The 20,038-nt window shown below is 35.7% G+C and overlaps 1 protein-coding gene across 4 annotated transcripts in view; it reads left to right on the top strand.

Annotated features, from left to right (window-relative positions):
- The window catches only part of STXBP3 (syntaxin binding protein 3), a 55,435-nt gene that overhangs the window by 23,718 nt on the left and 11,679 nt on the right, over positions 1 to 20,038 (top strand). For 2 of the 4 annotated variants that reach the window (XR_013384653.1, XM_077905705.1), the window contains exons 8-16: positions 1,493 to 1,583; positions 4,269 to 4,393; positions 7,602 to 7,697; positions 7,831 to 7,888; positions 14,515 to 14,580; positions 15,287 to 15,367; positions 17,718 to 17,856; positions 18,137 to 18,243; positions 19,014 to 19,106. Coding sequence is in view for 3 of the 4 variants with exons in the window: in XM_077905705.1 (XP_077761831.1) it covers positions 1,493 to 1,583; positions 4,269 to 4,393; positions 7,602 to 7,697; positions 7,831 to 7,888; positions 14,515 to 14,580; positions 15,287 to 15,367; positions 17,718 to 17,856; positions 18,137 to 18,243; positions 19,014 to 19,106 (856 nt within the window). In the remaining variant the exon portion in view is untranslated. The remainder of the gene's footprint in view (positions 1 to 1,492; positions 1,584 to 4,268; positions 4,394 to 7,601; positions 7,698 to 7,830; positions 7,889 to 14,514; positions 14,581 to 15,286; positions 15,368 to 17,717; positions 17,857 to 18,136; positions 18,244 to 19,013; positions 19,107 to 20,038) is intronic. The other 2 variants (XM_077905707.1, XM_077905706.1) reach the window with 2 other exon arrangements.

A 20,038-nucleotide genomic window follows, 5' to 3' on the forward strand; every position in this document is an offset into this window, starting at 1 on the left:
ACCTGTTTTGAGTTCTTAAAATAGTTAAAGAATAATTTAGGCTTTTAAAGTTCTACATGTATTTTCTCAAAGCATTCCTTTTTTATTTTTATTTTTATTTATTTATGATAGTCACACACAGAGAGAGGCAGAGACACAGGCAGAGGGAGAAGCAGGCTCCATGCAAGAGAGAGAGAGAGGCAGAGACACAGGCAGAGGGAGAAGCAGGCTCCATGCACCGGGAGCCCGATGTGGGATTCGATCCCGGGTCTCCAGGATCGCGCCCTGGGCCAAAGGCAGGCACCAAACCGCTGCGCCACCCAGGGATCCCTCAAAGCATTCCTTTATATCTTCTGGACTGTTACAGTGTAATTCTAACATAAAATTACTTCCTTTTGAAATATTTTATTTTATTTATTTATTTATTTTTAAATTTTTATTTATTTATGATAGTCACACACACACACAGAGAGAGAGAGAGAGAGGCAGAGACACAGGCAGAGGGAGAAGCAGGCTCCATGCAGGGAGCCCGACGTGGGACTCGATCCCGGGTCTCCAGGATCACACCCTGGGCCAAAGGCAGGCGCCAAACCCCTGCGCCACCCAGGGATACCTTGAAATATTTTAAAGCAAAATGGGTAATAAATTATTCTTTATAGTTGCTGCTTTATTTAACTCTCCAAAGTCCTCACAATGAGATCCTCTGTTTTTGAGGTTGGTATGCTAGTTGAGGAGCCTTTTCCAGCATTTTTCTTGTAGACTCAAAAGTACCATAATAACATGTCACTGATCATGAAGTTTTAAGTTAGACTATGATTTTATCATTTTAGAAGAGAGTGATATACAAGATTTTATGCAAAAGATTATATTGGAAAGATGATCAGCTGTTAGAGAACATGTTGGGATATCGCACACTGCTAGTGGGAAGGATAATTGGTCAACTTATTTGGAGAGCAATATACTAATATCTAGAAAAGTAAAAATAATATACTTTGTGACTTGGCAGTTATACTTTTAGGCAAATATACTGACTTAAATGTCTATTCTTAAGGGAATGAATACATAGAATCCAGTAGAATCATATGATCGAATACTATTTAGAACTAAAATGATAAATTTGGTATATATGTGTCAACATAGATCTCAAACATATATAAAACATATATAAAATAGTAACTATATATAACAGCATTGACAGGAAGACTGCACACCAAATTCATGATCTTGGTTAGATAGAGTAGTGGAGAAGCCTAGGAATTGGGAAGGAAATAAAAGGAACTGCAATTTTACTTATATGTATTATTTTCTTTACATTAAGAAAATTGAAGCACATAAAAGGTTTACATTTGTAAAATCCAGACAAATTAGTATAATATTATATTTGTTATTATCTGAATTTTTCTGTTGATAAACTTAATAAACTAGCATGGTTTAATTTTAGAATTCAGCTTTAGATATTATAACATATGTTTTGAAAGAAAGATAATTGTTTGAACATTTTTTCCACTTTTAGTAAACCTCTAGATAATGCCAGTAAGCTTGCCCAGCTTGTTGAAAAAAAACTTGAAAACTACTACAAAATTGATGAAAAGAGCCAAATAAAGGTAATGTATAAAAGGCAAATAGTGATTATGCACAAAGTCTGTTATTTCTTCATAAAGCAAAAAAGCTATTGTTCATTTTCCACTACTTATTGGGGAATCATTAACATAGATGGTAGCTGAAACCTTAATAGTGTGGTTTTTGTGGGGAAGATACATGTTTGAAGTAAGCACTATGTCCAAATCTGGGCTCTGCCATTTAATTTATAGATATGTCAATTTGGGCAACTTATGTAACTTTTCTGTGCCTGAGTTTTTTTATCTACAAATGGGGATAATAAGAATACCTATTTTATAAAGTAGAGAGAGGGTTTTTATAACAATGCTTGCTACTGAGTAAACAGTATATTCTAGTTATTGCTAGCTCTGTGACTTTGTACAAATTATCTACTTGAGTTTTTTCATTTATAAAATGGATGAGGTAAACATATTAGCTTGGTTGATTAGTATGAAGATGAGGCAAATTAACGTGTCTGGCACATATAGGAGTTTAATAAATGGCAGCTATTATTATCTTATGAAAATAGTATAAAGTAATCGGAGACTAAGGTTGAGACCTGGAGAATACCAGCATTTAGGCTTGGGTTGGAGAATGAAGTGAGTAGACTGAAGGAGGTGGGGCCAGAGGCTAGGGAGCCATATGAAGTGAACGGAAGAAACTGTTGATAATTTAGAACTAAGAGGAGATGAGAGAGGAAACCACTGATAAAGTGTTTTTTAGTATGTGGAATGAAAAGAATAATACATAGAATGTAAAGGGAACGAAAGCAGGGCTTGAATCTTTTTCTATTTGGAATCTTGGAAGGCATCCCAGTGGAAGGGGCTCTTGAGCTTAAAGAATCAGTACATTATAGAAGAGGGACTTTTTGCTTTAATAACCTGATTCTTTGGCAGAGGCATAATGAAAAAGGGAAGTTCACAAACAGCTGCACTGAAATGGGAGGGTATAAGCTTAGATGTAGTGTTAGTCTAGAACTTTAAAAGTTACTAGAGGTCTGGTGAAAGCTGTTCTGGTTGTAGTTAGGAGGATAGTGGCTCAGTGGGTAGCATAGTAATAATAAATGTATGTTGAATGAGAGAAGAGACATACAATCAGTATGTTAGTAAATACCCTTTTGTCCTTCATAATTTCAATGAAAAAAAAAAAAGAATCCGCAATAAACAAACTTGTCCTTTCCATTTTTCTGCCTGGGAAATTATACATCCTTCAAATGCTGGATAATTTTCCTTCATTTAAGGGCATAATGAAGTGTCACCTCCTTTCCGAAGCGTTTCCTGACTCTTTAGGTCAAATGATACTTCCTTCCACATATCATAACCCCAATCCTTAATATCAACTTACATTGCACTTTTTCTATTTGTGTTTTTGAGGACTTAAAACTTACATGAATTGAAGGCTAAGTGCTAAGCACTAAATGTCTTATGGTGTTATTACATTAAATCTTTACAGTCATCGGTTCTACAGAACAGCAGAGGTTCTGGTTGTATTTTGTTTTACAAATGAAAATACTGAGATACTAACAAGTTAAACAGTTTGTCTAAAGTCTTATAGCAAAATAGTGGTCAAAATTGGACTCCAACCTGGATCTCTGTGATTCCAGAGGCCATGCTCTTAACCATGTATTTGTCTCAAGGTTTATCTTACAGCAAAGCAAGAGTTTTTGAGTGAGATAGTAAAGTGGTAGTACAAAGCTCCCAAAGTAGGAGGGGATCCAAGAGGGTTGTCCCTGTCTCAAGGTTTAAATGAAAATGGTTAATTAAAAATTTTTAAAGGTCTATTTCATGTAATTTAACTATGTCTCATATATGTAAATAAATAGGAAACATCTGTCTAATGAGTTGTAGTTACTTATTTTTTTCTTTGAAGGTTTTATTTAAAGTCAAGTTAACGTATAGTGTTAGTTTCAGGGGCAGAATTTGGTGATTCATCACGTGCATGGATTTGTAGTTATTTCTTACTGCTTTAATAATTCAAAAAATTTATTAATTTCTAAAACAAAGTATGGAAAATACTGATATTAACAATACTTTTCCCGCCACTGTTATTCACTGTTTCATGATTAGTGCTATTTGTGAATTAATAACACGGCTTTCGTTTTGATTTGCCATCCTAGCTGGCATCAGTATAATCTTTTTAAATAGCATAACAGTTAAGAGCACAGGCATGGAGTGAAACTGACCTGGGATGGAATATCTGTTCTGCCACTGACTAGCTATGTGATTTGGGCAGGTTACAAATTTTAAGCTTTAATGCCCTTGTCAAATGGAAATAATAATACCTGCCCCACATGGTTGCTATAAGAATTAAATTATATATTTTTTGCTTAGCACTTGTGCTTAGAGCTTTAGTAAATACTATTCATAATTTATATCAGTTTTAGGGTCTATGGAGCTGAATTCCTCAGAAAATGGATTTTAGTGCAAGGCAGATGTTACTTTTTTACAATGAATTTTCACAATATTGTAATATTGAATATAACCCCTTAATCTAATTATGAAAGCTTTTGGTTTTATAGTCTTGTTTTTCTCTTTGTTGTGCCACTCTGAATTTCTATTTTAATAGAACTTCATGTTCTTAAGAATGAGACAGAACTTAGGAGAAATCTGCTTTTGTTTTCTGAGATATTAACAAGGTGTTCACACAAAGAAATTCAAATTTCTGAAGATAATTTTATCTTGTTATTCCAGGGTAAAACTCATTCCCAGCTCATAATAATTGATCGTGGCTTTGATCCTGTGTCCACTGTCCTGCATGAACTGACCTTTCAGGCAATGGCATATGATCTACTGCCAATTGAGAATGATACATACAAGCAAGTATAACTTGAAGGGCATATAAAGGGCATATACAAACAGAATATATAGGATATGAGCATTCATGTAGGCACCAGAAATCTAAAGCCCCTGTAACTTTGATATTCAGAAACCTAACCATTCTCTTACCGCTATAATCATAACTTGTTAAAAATATCTTGACCTTGTAAGTTAATGGATAATTTGCTTTGAAAAAGCTTTTTTGGTATAGTTACTTCCTTAATTAATGTGTACAACAAAGGTACATTTAAACAGGTAGAATTTGGACTTTTTGCTTATGTTAAGAGTAAATACCAGGCTCACTACTATATTTGTTGAAGTGGAAACCATATTCAAACTTGTTAGGCTATAATTATTCTGACTCACACATGCAAAAGTGTCTGTGTGTATGTCTTGTCAATATAATGTATTTAAGAAGATTAGGAGACTGGAAAACTGAATAGGATAACTACTAAGAATGGGCATAGTGTTACTAATTTGATACCTATTGACTTATCTCTAATATAAGCATATGTAGTTTAAAAGTAATGCCAAACAGAAAGCTAAATGAAAAGTGAAATAACTTTTCTATCAAGGAACTATTTTATTGTATTACTGTGAATCATTTTGAGCATATATAGATGTACATACATGTATATATTACATGTTAATATCATAATCTCTAAGTCCAAATTGGCATTTTTCAGCTATGATTTACTGCTTAAGCATAGTAGAAAAAGGAAAATGAGTTAGTTTTCTGAAATTTTATATTTAAATTAATCTAGTAATTCTAATAGATGAAAAGATCTATTTTCTATTGTGTGTATTGTAATTTATGTGTTTTTTGTTGTGTGTTTATTTGTATTCTGGTCAAATCCTGGCTCCTAAATTTTTCTCTGTGTAATTTATATTACTGTCTGGTGATATATAGGAATCAGTATTGCTATTTTTCTAATACAAAAGTAGTTTTAAACAGTTTATTCAGAGTTTTCAGAAGAGATACTGTTTATCTCTTGTCGTTCAGTCTCTAAACCTTCATTGCCCAAGAGATTTAAAAAAGAACTAAATTTTTATTTATTTATTTATTTATCTATCTATTTATTTATTTATTTTTTAGGATTTATTTATTTATTTATGATAGACACAGAGAGAAAGAGAGAGAGAAGAGAGAGAGAGGCAGAGACACAGGCAGAGGGAGAAGCAGGCTCCATGCCAGAAGCCTGACACGGGACTCGATCCCGGGACTCCAGGATCGCAACCTAAGCCAAAGGCAGGCGCCAAACCGCTGAGCCACCCTGGGATCCCCTAAGAATTAAATTTTTAAAAAGGAAAAAAAGGAATTAAAGGACTTGGTTTCAGACTATAAACATACATGTCAGATTTTTTTTTTTAAAGATTTTATTTATTTTTATTCATGAGAGACAAGAGAGAGAGGCAGAGACACAGGCAGAGGGAGAAGCAGACTCCATGCAGGGAGCCCAATGTGGGACTCGATCCGGGGTCTCCAGGATCAGGCCCTGGGCTGAAGGCAGAACTAAACCACTGACCCACCCGGGCTGCCCCATGTAAATAACCTAGTATTTACAATATTTGTCTCTCACAAGGCACCTGTGGCTTAGTTGTCTAAAGCATCCCAACTCTTGATTTCAGCTCAGGTCAGATCAAGCCCCATGTCAGGCTTTGAGCTGGGTGGGTATGGAGCCTGCTTAAGATTCTCTCTCCCTGTCTTTTTGCCCCTCCCCTTCCATCCATCCATCCGTCATCTCCCTTCAACCCCTCATTTGGCTCTGTGATGGGTGTAGTGCCTACTTTAAAAAAAAAAATTTCACTCCCTAGGTTTGATGGCAAAGAAAGCCAGGTTTAATTTTTTAAGAGTAAAGAAGAGGCTTAAAAAAAAAAAAAAAAAAAAAAACCAGCAATACTCTATTATGAATCAGGAAAGTCCAGAGATAAGACTAAGATGGAAGCTTGAACTACTTATGTTTTGTAGTCCATTACAATTGTTAATGGAACCAATACAAAGCAGAAAATTCTCAGTATCCATATTCTACTTTTTATTTTGGTGATTGATTGATTTTTGGTGATCTCTTTAAATGTACTCTTAAAATAGGGTTGTCATCTTCTTTTATTATTGTTAGGCTTACTGCCTGCCGTAATCTTTGTTTATAAATCAAAGGTTAAAGATATTATATGAGTACAAAGTGGCATTTTAAATTGCAAATGGGCGGCTTCCGTTCTTAGTGTATTCTGAGTGAGCACAGTCACTCTACCTTTGGATATCTGCAATTAAGACCACATAGGTAAATGGTTTTATAGGGGGGCCTATAATTTGGGGAATTCTGGAAGTGAGTGCACTCATACAGTAGAAATCTACATTTATTGTCTGCAGTTTAGGGCTGGGAAAGTTCAAAGCTGCCCTTCCTAATCTTGGCTCAGGAAACTGACAGTTGCAAGGGTGATTGAATCTCCCTAGCTCCACAGATGGAAGGAGGCTATCTGCATAAAAAAGAGAAGGGAGAAATTACATTTGGGGAGGCATTCAGGAAGCCCATTTTGAGTAATTTCATGAACTCCTTGAATTGCTTCTTGCTTCAGTAGGACTCATTAAAGCAATCACAATTTTTTATGATTACATTAGTTTTTCTCTCATTTCCTTTCCCATTCTTCAAAGGAGATGTGGTTTATAGGATTAGGGAAGAATATAGAAACAGATAATACATGTTTATGAATTTATTTACTTGGATACATGTTTATGAAAGTGTGAACTCTGACATCAGTATTTAATAGGCTACATTAGGGGTGAATTTCTGTTCTTCACTTAATGAGTCTTTGATAGTTATGTTGATGGTTATGATGAACACATCAAAATAGTATTTTAAGCAATTAGGAGATGTTAATATAAATTCAGTGTTGTTCTTAGAGTTGATTGTAGGACATTGAATTTTTGTTTCATAAAATACCATTTTGCTGACCCTAAAACTATAATATAGCTAAATCCTAACATTTGAAAACAAAAATATCTTGGTAGATAGCACTTTGATTTTTAATGTAAGGATAGCAATATGCCATAGTTTTGATTAGGTATTCATTATCCTCCTAAAATATTGATTGAATAGTGTGTATTGTTCAATTTCTTGAGCTGAGTGTTAAAATTAGTATTTGTAAAACTGTTTCTTCCACTTTTGGTGGGGGGTAATCCAAAAGATTTATATTTCTGTCTACTTGCAGATACAAAACAGATGGGAAAGAGAAGGAGGCAATCCTTGAAGAAGATGATGACCTCTGGGTCAGAATTCGACATCGGCATATTGCAGTTGTATTAGAGTATGTGAACCCACTTTAATTTTTATTACATATTTTTCAGGCACTATGTACATGAAAGTGTATTTTATAATCTAAAATATTTCTCTAAAGAGTTACACCTTGGAAATCTAAAGAATTTCCTCAAATTTGACAGGGAAATTCCCAAACTAATGAAGGAAATTTCATCAACAAAGAAGGCAACAGAAGGAAAGGTAAGACTTTTATTTAACATTCAAAATAATATGGTGAGTTTTAAAATGTGTTTAAAGTTTTTATTTTATCTTTTTAATTTTCCATTTGGCAAAATTTCTGACATACACAAAAGTAGAGAAAATGAATTCCCATGTACCTATTACCTAATGTCAATAGTTAGCAACATTTTGTCTGTCTTGTTTCATTTGAATTTATTTTTAAATTTTTATTTTATTTTTAATTTTTTAAAAAAGATTTATTTATTCATGAGAGACACACAGAGACAGAGACATACATCGGCAGAGGGAGAAGCAGGCTCCCTGCAGAAAGCCTGATGTGGAACTCAATCCCGGATCCCGAGATCACATCCTGAGCTGTAGGCAGACAACCACTGAGCCACCCAGGTGTCCCTGAGTTTATTTTTATTTTTATTTTTTTATTTTTTTTCCTGAGTTTATTTTTAAAAGGCCATTTTAGCTGATTTCATCAGTGCATTTTTTGTTAGATATTTTTTTTATATTGAGGTGTAATTTACCTAAGTGCACAAATCTTTTTTTTTTTTTTTAAGATTTTTTTATTTTATTATTTATTTATGAGAGAGAGAGAGAAAAAGAGAGAGAGGCAGGGACACAGGCAGAGGGAGAAGCAGGCTCCATGCAGGGAGCCCGATGTGGGACTCGATCCCAGGACTCCAGGATCACGCCTGGGCCTAAGGCAGGCACTAAACAGCTGAGCCACCCAGGGATCCCCTAAGTGCACAAATCTTAAGTATATACTGAGTAAATTTTTACTTTTATGTGTATATATTTGGAACCACCACCTAAATCAAGATAGAAAACCTTTCCATCATTCCAGAAGATTATACAATAATATCATCTGTGAATAAAGAAAATTTAACCCAATCCTTTCCAATCTTTATACATTTTAAAATAGTTTTCTTTGTAGTTAATATCTCTTAGCTTTATAATGTAGAACAGAATTGATGATAGAGGATATCATTGTCTCATTCCCAGCCTTAGGAGAAACATGTTTGAAATTTCACCTTTGAGTGTTGTATTTTAGATACATCCTTTTGTTGTTGTTGTTGTTGTTGTTTTTGTTGTTTTTGAGAGAAAGCACAAGATCGGGAGGGGTGGGCTGAGGGCAAGGAAGAGAGAGAATCCCAAGCAGTCTACACACCTTGCATGCGGTCCAGTGTGGGCTCCATCCCAGGACACTTGAAGTCATCATGTGAGCCAAAATCAAGATTTGGATGCTCAATTTACTGAGCCACTCAGGTGCCCCTTTAGGTTTATCCAGGATTATCCTATTATTAATTTGCAAGTAGGATGTTCAGGTTTTTGTAATTAGAATGGGTGTTAGATTTCATCAAATGTTTTCTTAGCATCTATTGAAATTATTTTTCTCCTTTTTTCTGTTAATATGACAAATTACATTGATTCTCTAACAAACCAACCATGTATTCCCAGAATAAGTTGCACTAGTCTTGATGCATTATCCTTTTCCTATAACACTGAATGTATTTGCTAAAATTTTGCTTGGGATATTTAATTCCAGGTTTATGAGAAATATTTCCCTGTCATATTCCTTTTTTATAAGATTTTATTTATTTACTTAGAGAGAGCCACTTGTAAATAGGGGGAGGGAGAGAGAATCTCACACAGACTCTGTATGGAGCACAAGATGTCCAGTATAGGGCTAGATGTCACAGTCTTGAGATCATGACTTGAGCCAGGATCAGGAGTCGGACACTCCCCAACTGAGCTGTCCTGGCACCCCAGAATGTATCCTTATATTTTCATAGTCTACCTTAAAGTATACTTTTGCCATGTCCTGAATAATTCAAGAATCTTACAACAGTTTAACTACATTTATCCCTTCCTCTTTTGTGTTATTGTTTTCATATATTTTACTACAACATGTGTTTTATAGACTAAAGATATCATTTGAGGGGGGCGGTGCCTGGGTGGCTCAGTTGGTTGAGCATCTGACTCTTGATTTCTGCTCAGGTCTTGATCTTAGGGACCAAGCCCTGTGTGAGGTTCCATGCTCAGCAGGGAGTCTGATTAAAATGATCTCCCTCTGCCCCTTGCCACCCCCACCCTATGCTCACACTCTTTTGTTCTCTCTCTAAAAATAAATAAATAAATCTTTTAAAAAGATGTTATTTTTGGGATCCCTGGGTGGCGCAGCGGTTTAGCGCCTGCCTTTGGCCCAGGGCGCGATCCTGGAGACCTGGGATCGAATCCCACGTCAGGCTCCCGGTGTATGGAGCCTGCTTCTCCCTCTGCCTATGTCTCTGCCTCTCTCTCTCTCTCTCTCTCTCTCTCTCTCTCTCTCTGTGACTATCATAAATAAATAAAAATTTAAAAAAAATGTTATTTTTGTTTTAAATTCTCAATAGACTTTTGTTTGTTTTTTGTTTGTTTGTTTTTTAGAGAGAGAGAGAGAGTGTGGAAGGGGTGGGGAGGGGGAGAATTTTAAGCAGGCTCCATGGCCTGCATGGAGCCCAACATGGGGCTCTGTCCCATAGCCCTGAGATCATGAAACCAAGAGTTGGACATTTAACCGATGGAGCCACCAAGGAGCCCCAATTCTCAGTGACTTTTATATTACCCACATGTGTGTGAAATTTATTGTTACTTACTCCTTACTACTCTTCAGTGTTTTTCCATGAAGGCTGGATGAATTTTCAACTTTTGTTTTATCTGAAGATATCTTTGCTTTGCAAACTTTTCAGGTACACTTTTGCAAGATTTAAAATTCAAGGTTGGCAGTTTTCCTTTTAGCAGTGTGAAGATTTCAATGCATCACCTTTTGGCTACCATAGTTTTATATTAAGGAAGCCAGCTTTCATGTTGTTTTCCTGAAGATAAAGTGTCTTTTGGGACGCCTGGGTAGATCAGCAGTTGAGTGTCTGCCTTTGGCTCAGAGCGTGATCCCAGGTCTTGGGATCAAGTCCCGCATTGGGCTCCCTGTGAGAAGCCTGCTTCTCCCTCTGCCTATGTCTCTGCCTTTCTCTGTGTGTCTCTCATGAATAAATAAATAAAAAAATTTTAAGTGTCTTTTTAAAGATTTTCCCTTTATTTTTGATTTTTAGCAATTTAGCCATCATGTTTCTTACTGTAATATATTTTTCTTGGTATGTCTCTTCCTTGGGTTTGTTGAGCTGTTTGAATCACTGGATTAGTAACTTTCATCATATTTGTAAAATTCTTGGCCATTATTTCCTCGTGTCTTGATTTCATCCTACTATTTCTCCTTTCCTCCCAGGACTCCATCTACTTGAGTTAGATTTCTTTTTTTTTCTACCATATTCTACATCTTTTACATTCTGTTCCTTTTTTTTTTCCCCATACTTTTTTCCTCTTTGCTTTAATTGAATGTTTTCTATTAACCCGAGTCTCCTATTTCTGTCTCTGTTGATGTCCATTCTCCTGTTAAAGTCATTCTATATATTGTTCTTTTTACATTGATTTATAAAAGTTCTTGCTGTATAATATAAAATTCTGTGTGTTTTGACAAATTCCTACAATCATATAACCACAGTCAATATATAGAATACTTCCATTACCTTCCCAAAATTCCTTTTTGTCCCTTGTAGATAACCCCTCTATTCAGCTCTGATCTGGCAACCACTACTCTGTTCTCTGTCTCTATAGTGTAGCCTTTATAATACAGTAGGACTTCTCATTTATTGTAATACACTTGTATTCATGTTGCATGTAACAGTGGCTTCACCAACTAAATACTGAGTAGTGTTCCAGTTTCTGTGTATACCACAGTTTATCTACTCAAGTTGTTGAACATTTTTTTTTTTTTCAGGTTGTTGGTAATTATGAGTAAAGCCACTATAAAACATTCAGGTCTCGTATAAACAGGTGTTTTCATTCACTTGGGTAAATGAGTGAAATTGCTGGGTCATATGGTAAATGCTTTTTTAACTTTATAAGAAAATTCCAAACTGTTGTGGCTGTACCATTTTATACTCCCACCACCATTATAGGAAGTCACTTTGGTTTTATTTTTATTTATTTTAAGATTTTATTTATTTATTTGAAAGAGAGAGAGAGAGTGATAGTACGAATAGGGAGGAGATGGAGAAGCAGCTCCCCACTGAGCAAGGAGGCTTATGGAGGGCTTAATCCCAGGACCCTGGGATCACAACCTGAGGAGAGGATAGACTCTTAACCGACTCAGCCACCCAGACATATTTGACAGTGTTTTTTTTTTTTTTTTTTTTTTAATTTTTATTTATTTATGATAGTCACACAGAGAGAGAGAGAGAGGCAGAGACACAGGCAGAGGGAGAAGCAGGCTCCATGCACCGGGAGCCCGACGTGGGACTCGATCCTGGGTCTCCAGGATCGCGCCCTGGGCCAAAGGCAGGCGCTAAACCGCTGCGCCACCCAGGTATCCCGACAGTGGTTTTAATTTCTAATACTGTATTTAGTTTTAAGATAGCTGTTGAATTTTTTAAATAAATTCTAATTTTCTGATGAAATACTGTATCTTTTTCATCCATTTAGTCCATCTTTTCCTGTTTTCTTTAACATAAATATGTAATTTTTGAATTTCTTGTTTGCTAACTCCCCAACATCTGGATCGTCTTAGGTCAGCCTTTTTTTTTTTTTTTTTTTTTTTTAAATTCCAGTATAGTTAACATACAGTGTTATATAAGTTTCAGGTGTACAATATAGTGATTTAACAATTCCATACATTACTCAGGTGTTTATCATAAAGTGTGCTTTTAATCTCTTATCACCTATTGCACCCATTCCCCCTGCAACTCCCCCTCCGGTACCATCAGTTTGTTCTCTGTAGTTAAGAGTCTGCTTTTTGGTTTCTTTTTTTCTTTGTTCATTTGTTTTGTTTCTTAGATTCCATATGAGTGAAATCGTATGGTATTTCTTTTTCTGACTGGCTTATTTCATTAGCATTAGACTCTCTAGATCCATCCATGTTGTTGCAAATGGCAAGATGTCATTCTTTTTTATTTCTGAATAATATTCTATTGTGTATATATACCACATCTTCTTTGTCTGAGATCTATGTTTATTGACTATTTTATCGCTTCACTATTGATCACTTTTTTACATGTCCAGTAGTATTTTGGTGTATGGTAGACATCTCAGATAACATATTTCAGAGGTTCTAAATGATGTTTGTTTGGTTTTTTTTTTTGCAAATAGTATTAAGTTCTTTTCTGATGGCTGGGTAGCTCAGCAGTTGAGTGTCTGCCTTTAATCTGCTGATAAGTAACTTTAATTTTGTTGAGACTTAATACAAGGTGCTGTTATGGTGAGTGTATTTCCTTTTGTACTTAGTTCAAAGACATAGTCCTAGTACTGAATGTCTGGTATGTTCACTTAGCTCTTTCTTCTTTTTTTTTTTTTTTTTTAAAGATTTTATTTATTTATTTATTCATGATAGTCACACACAGAGAGAGAGGCAGAGACATAGGCAGAGGGAGAAGCAGGCTCCATGCAGGAAGCCCAACGTGGGATTCGATCCCGGGTCTCCAGGATCGCGCCCTGGGCCAAAGGCAGGTGCTAAACCGCTGTGCCACCCAGGGATCCCGCTCTTTCTTCTTTGGATCAGAGAATACCAGTATTTTCTTACCACTAAGATCCCTCTGAAATCTTTGTTTAGCATTTAGCCACCCAGCAGTTGTTCTGTGGCAGTCCTTTAAGAGTTTTTCTGTTTATGTGTGCACCTTAGCTTTTGGCTAGGGATCTCAAGCAACCCTTCTTTGAGTTATGTTGTGACTAGCTCTTTCTCTGTAGCACCAACCCCCCCCCCCCCCCCCGCCCCGACCCTACCTCACGAGCCCCAGCTCTGATCTCTTTCCTCTATCCAGAGAGACTAGAGCTTTTTACATGAATTCTGCTTTCTTTCCTATGTTTGGGAAAATGTCCCAGTGAAACGTCAGGGTCAGTACAAGGATCACCTATGCTTTCTTTTGCTCAAGTATCTTAGCTTTGAGCTCTTTTTCTCATACATTGGCTGAGAGCTCTTATGTATTTTGTCCAATTCTGTTGTTTATGGAGGGAGACTAATTCTGATACCAACTACTTTGTTGTAACTTACAGTCTTTTGAGCTTTTTTTTTTAATTTGCCACATATTTAGAAAATTAACAATAGGGGGATCCCTAGGTGGCTCAGCAGTTTGGCACCTGCCTTCAGCCCAGGGCGTGATCCAGGAGTCCCAGGATTGAGTCCCAAATCGGGCTCCCTGCATGGAGCCTGCTTCTCCCTCTGCCTGTCTCTCTCTCTCTCTCTCTTTCTCTCTCTGTCTCTCATGAATAAATAAATATTTTTTAAAAATTAACAATAAAACTACAAGATTTAAAAATTATTATATAGAGGGTACCAAGGTGGAGCAGTCAGTTAAGCATCTGACTCTTGGTTTCAGCTCAGGGTATGATCTCAGGATCATGAGATTGAGCCCCTCCTTGGGCTCCGGGCTCAGCACAGAGTCTGCTTAAGATTCTCTCTCTCCTTCTGTCTCTCCCCTCTGTGCGTGCACTCTCTCTCTCAAATAAATAAAAATAAATCATAAAAAAAATTAAGAAACTGCAAAAATTGTTATACAGGATATCTGCATTATAAGTTTGTTTTAAAAATGTTTGACTTTTTTTTCTAGACATCACTTAGTGCACTTGCCCAGCTCATGAAAAAGATGCCCCATTTTCGTAAACAGATTACTAAGGTAAGCAGTATTGTATATGAGATTACTTTATCATTTTTAGTGTATTAGTCCATCCAGTTCTATAGTCAGGATTAGTAGTGGGTGTCTTGGGATACTTGGTATTAGTTACCCTCTAAAATTCATCCAAATCCAGCTTCAACTTTTTGTATCTTTGTCTTCAGCAGCTAGAGAATTTTGTGTTTATCAACTTAAAAAGAAAATTCAACATTGGATTAACCAGTGGTGGTTCTGCTTGGTTCTTTAATAATTATATATTAGTAGTTAAGAGCAGCTAAGCCGTGTTAGCATTTAAACTGTTCATTTTGCTGTATCAGTCCTTCTTATGAGTCATTGTCAGAATAATCTTAACACATTTTTTTTTTTTTATCATATGGCACCCTGATCAAGAACCGATAATATAAATTCAAAAACTTTTTCTGTTGGACTTTTAGGGCTTAGCTTTTTTTTTTCCCTGACCACCTTTATCATTACTCTTAAACACATAGTCAACCCTTCCATTTTATTTTTTGCTGTCTCTTGATTGTCCCCTGTGGACCATGTTAATTCTCACTTCTCTTTTTTCTTGAACTATTTTCCTTTTTTACGTGGTACCTCCTTTCCACCTCAGCCCATAATTTCCTTCGTGCCCATCTCACAAGTTTAATATTATCAATTGTACAAAAAGAAGTTAAAATGTATTCAATAATTGATTTCTTTTGTTTTTCAGCAAGTTGTTCATCTTAACTTAGCAGAAGATTGCATGAGTAAATTCAAGCCTAATATAGAAAAACTCTGTAAAAGTGAACAGGTATGTGCAGAGTGAGAAATACCTATGCCATCATAAACTTCTAGATTAAACTTTGTAAGATGCACTAAATCACAGAATCTCTTTTAGAAGGAGGCTCAACTTGGCAGTATTTAAATACATCACTCCCCGGTTACCTGGGTGGCTTAGTCGGTTTAAGCATCTGACTTGATTTCAGCTCAGGTGTAGATCTCTGCAAGGTGGAATTCAGGCACCGAGTTGGACTCCACACTTGGGCATGGACCCTACTTAAAAAATAAAAATAAATAAATAGGGATCCCTGGGTGGCGCAGAGGTTTAGCGCTTGCCTTTGGCCCAGGGCGCAATCCTGGAGACCTGGGATCAAATCCCACGTCGGGCTCCCAGTGCATGGAGCCTGCTTCTCCCTCTGCCTATGTCTCTGCCTCTCTCTCTCTCTCTCTCTCTCTCTCTCTCTCTGGCTATCATAAATAAATAAAAATTAAAAATAAAATAAATAAAAATAAAAGTAAATTAATAAATAAATACATCATTCCTCTCCAACATTATCAGGTAGCTATAGGTATCATAATAAACAGTCTTTCCTAATCTATAATTGTGTGTTTTGGGTTAAATGTGATAATTTTAGTGTTTGGAACATTATTTCAGAGTAATGCTATTGGCAGGCCTTTCTTAATAGGTGCAACATTTAATGCAGCACCCTGCAGCATACTACATTGGCACATTTAACTTGTTTTAAGAGTCCCTCCTGCACCCCCTCCCCCACCACCACCATAATGCCAAAACTGTTTAGACCGGTGCTAAGAGAAATGGAATGCAAGCGCTATTGAATTTTATTTGTTTGATTTTTTTTGAGACACTGAGAGCAAGAGAGAGCATGAACAGGGAAAGGGCATGGGGGAGGGAGAGAGAATCTTAAGCAGGGGTTCAATCTCATGACCTTGTGATTATGTATTACCTCAGCTGAAATCAAGAGTCAGACATTTAACCAACTGAGCCACCCAGGCACCCCAAGCCATATGTAATTTTAAATATTACAGTATAGCTGACTCTTGGATGGGGATCAGGGGTGCTGATCCCCCCCACACACACACACACAGTAAAAAAGTCCATGTATAACTTTTGACTCCCGCAAAACTTGACTCCCCCACTCTAATAACCGTCTATTTGACCAGAAGCCTTACTGATAACATAAGCAGTTGGTTAACACATATTTTGTATGTTATATGTATTATATACTGTATTCTTACAGTAATGCAAGCTAGAGGAAATGTTTCTAAGAAAAGCATAAGGAAGAGAAAAATACATGTAAAGCACTTTGTTATATTTATTGAAAGGGATCCCTGGGTGGCGCAGCAGTTTAGCGCCTGCCTTTGGCCCAGGGCGCGATCCTGGAGACCTGGGATCGAATCCCACATCAGGCTCCCGGTGCATGGAGCCTGCTTCTCCCTCTGCCTATGTCTCTGCCTCTCTCTCTTTCTCTCTGTGTGACTATCATAAATAAATGAAAAAAAAAATTTTTTTGAAAAAAATCCATGGATAAGTGGATTCGCACACTTCAAACCCGTGCTATTCAAAGGTCAACTGTAGTCACGTTAAAAAGGTAAAAAGAAAGGTAGTTAATTTAAACAATGTATTTTAAAAAAATAAAAATAAACAATGTATTTGACTTGATCTAATGTTTTCCAAACATTATTTCAACATGTAATCAATATAAAAAATATTAGTGACATATTTTACATTCCTTTTTATGCACCAAGTCTTCAAAATCTAGTGTTTTCATTTATAAACACAGCTTAATTCAGGCTAGCCACATTTCAAGTGCTCATTAACCACATGTGGCTCAGGATTACCCTAGAAGCATAGGTTTAATCTGTTTTTTTCTCTGAATTATTTTTTTGACTTTTTATATTTTGTACAATCAGTAGTTTACAAGTAATGCCTATATTTGAAGTATCATCAATGTTACATTAAAATTTAGCAAGATTTGGGCAGCCCCGGTGGCGCAGCGGTTTGGCGCCGCCTGCAGCCCGGGGCGTAATCCAGGAGACCCTGGATCGAGTTCCGCGTTGGGCTCTCTGCATGGAGCCTGCTTCTCCCTCTGCCTGTGTCTCTGTCTCTCGCTTTCTCTCTGTCTCTATGAATAAATAAAATAAAATCTTAAAAAAAAAAAATTTAGCAAGATTTAAGATCTTTAAAAAAATATTTTATTTTTAATCTCTACCCAGTGTGGGGCTTTGAACTTAACAATCCTGAAATCAGGAGTCACATACTCTACTGACTGAGCCAGCCAGGTACCCCTGGATTTAAGAGATTTTTAATTGAGAAGTGAACTTGGATTATAGGCCACTGACTATATTTAATTTTCATTAAGGACCTGGCACTTGGAACTGATGCAGAAGGACAGAAAGTGAAAGATTCTATGAGAGTACTCCTTCCAGTTCTGCTCAACAAAAGTCATGATAATTATGATAAAATAAGAGCAATTCTACTTTACATCTTCAGTATTAATGGTAATACTTTATTTTTATGAATATATTAAAATACTCAAATCTAAAATCACGTTATAATAAGTAATTACTATTGATCATAGGAGAGTCTTAGAAAATTCAAAAGTAGTAGCTTATGTTGGGTAAGATAAATATAAGGAAAAATTGGAAATTGGGAGAAGATTGAAGGATATATAATTAAACATTTGCTTTTATTTAAAAAGCTTTATTCATGGGTACTACCTGAAACTAGACATGATTGTGGTAGCAATTATGTGATTGTGCACTCATATTTTTATCTAAGGAACTACGGAAGAAAATTTGGACAGGTTGATCCAGAACGTAAAGATAGAAAATGAGAGTGACATGATCCGTAACTGGAGTTACCTTGGTGTTCCCATTGTCCCCCCAGTAAGAAATCTTTCGTTCAATATATATTCCTATCTGTACGTATATGGTTGTTTGCATTAAATATGTTTTCTTATGTGGGAATCCAAGTAAATAATCTTCTTAATTTTACTCTATAGATTTGGTAAGTAAAAATTTTTACATTTTGTTTTCTGTATATGAGTAATTTGGACAAATACATTTTTCTAGTGAATTTATATCTTAGGTCTTCTGTTATAATTTACTCTTTATGCTTTTCTCTGATTCCTTTTATAGTAAATCTTGAAAGAACTCTGTTTAGAATCTCTCTTTCCCATCAAGCTTTGCACTTTTGAGTAAATATATTTTCTGGTACTGATACATATTTTATCAGAGCACAAAATTATGAAATTATGTGACTCCTCCTACTTAGATTTTTTGAGTAGGCATTTCTACTCTTAGTTGGTTTTTTGTTGTTGTTGTTGTTGTTTTATAAGAATATATTAATTTGAGAGAGAGTGAGCAAGAGAGAATGCTCATAGCAGAAGGTAAGGGGCAGAGGGAAAGGGAGAAGTAGACCCACCACAAGCAGAGAGCCTGACATGGGGCACAAGGATCAATCCCAGAACCCTGAGATCCTGATGTGAGCCGAAGGTAGATGCTTAACCCACTGAGCCATCCAGGTGCCCCTGCACTCTTAGTTTTACTGAGTCAAACAGTCAACATAGTATTTGCTGTACTTTAAATACCTTTTTAAGAAATGTAATAATATTACTATATAAGATTACGGGTTTAAAATTTTTTTCTTCTATTAGTCTCAACAAAGTAAACCATTAAGAAAGGATAGGTCTACAGAAGAAACTTTTCAACTCTCTCGATGGACACCTTTTATCAAAGATATTTTGGAGGTAAAATTCATTAAATTTTACTTATACCCTAAGTGCCTTTGTGTAGAATATTTTTTCCTTTTTTATGTTTATCTGTCAGTCTGAGCATATCTGTTGGTCAGAAATTTCTGCTGTACTGGGAGGGTTCATAAAAGAAGGCTGTATCTGGGGTCAAGGGTGGAAAGGAAATGTGAAGATTCTTTAAAGATCTCAAACAAACTTACAAACTGCCTCAAAATAAATAAAAGTAAGCATACATACTGCCTTATTGGAAAAAAAAAAAAAACCCTGTTGTTTTAAATAACTATATGTAGCAGAAGGTTAAATAATTTATTTGAATGAAAGTTCTACAAAATAACGTTTGCATACAACCAGTTAGACTCTGGTATTCTTGGAAAAGTATTTGTGTTATTAAACTGTAAATTGTAAATTATAGTTTGCTGTTCCGTCCAACAGATGGCTTATGCCTTTAGTACTGTTTGCTTTTAGAAACTAATATTCAATTATGGGAAATTAGAAAATGAACTAATAAAAGTTGTATTATGAGCAATAAAATCATGACATTGATTGTTCAGTTATAGTTTCATTTATTCCAATTTTCCTTTGACTTAAACCTGTTTCAACTTTGCTTTGGGAACTAAATGTGTATAATTTATGACTATAATTTTCCTGTTTTGTTTGGCTGATTTTGTCATTCACACATTCTTATCTAGGTGAAAAGTTTAAAGAATTTAGACTTTGTTTTCTACAACATAACCTACCCATAACAAGGATCTAGCTGAGTAGTTTTTCTTGGCTGGTACATTTAAAATAAGAATTGACTTCCTGAATCCTGTAATAAGTATTTGCATGTTAATTTAAAAAGTTTAGTTTTGGCTCAGTGGCATTCTAAGACCTTCAGGATTTCTCCTGAAACTTGATTTCTTTGCTTCTTATAGTTTTAATGAAATATT

This window comes from Canis aureus, chromosome 8 (genome assembly GCF_053574225.1).
Source record: "Canis aureus isolate CA01 chromosome 8, VMU_Caureus_v.1.0, whole genome shotgun sequence".
NCBI lineage: Eukaryota > Metazoa > Chordata > Mammalia > Carnivora > Canidae > Canis > Canis aureus.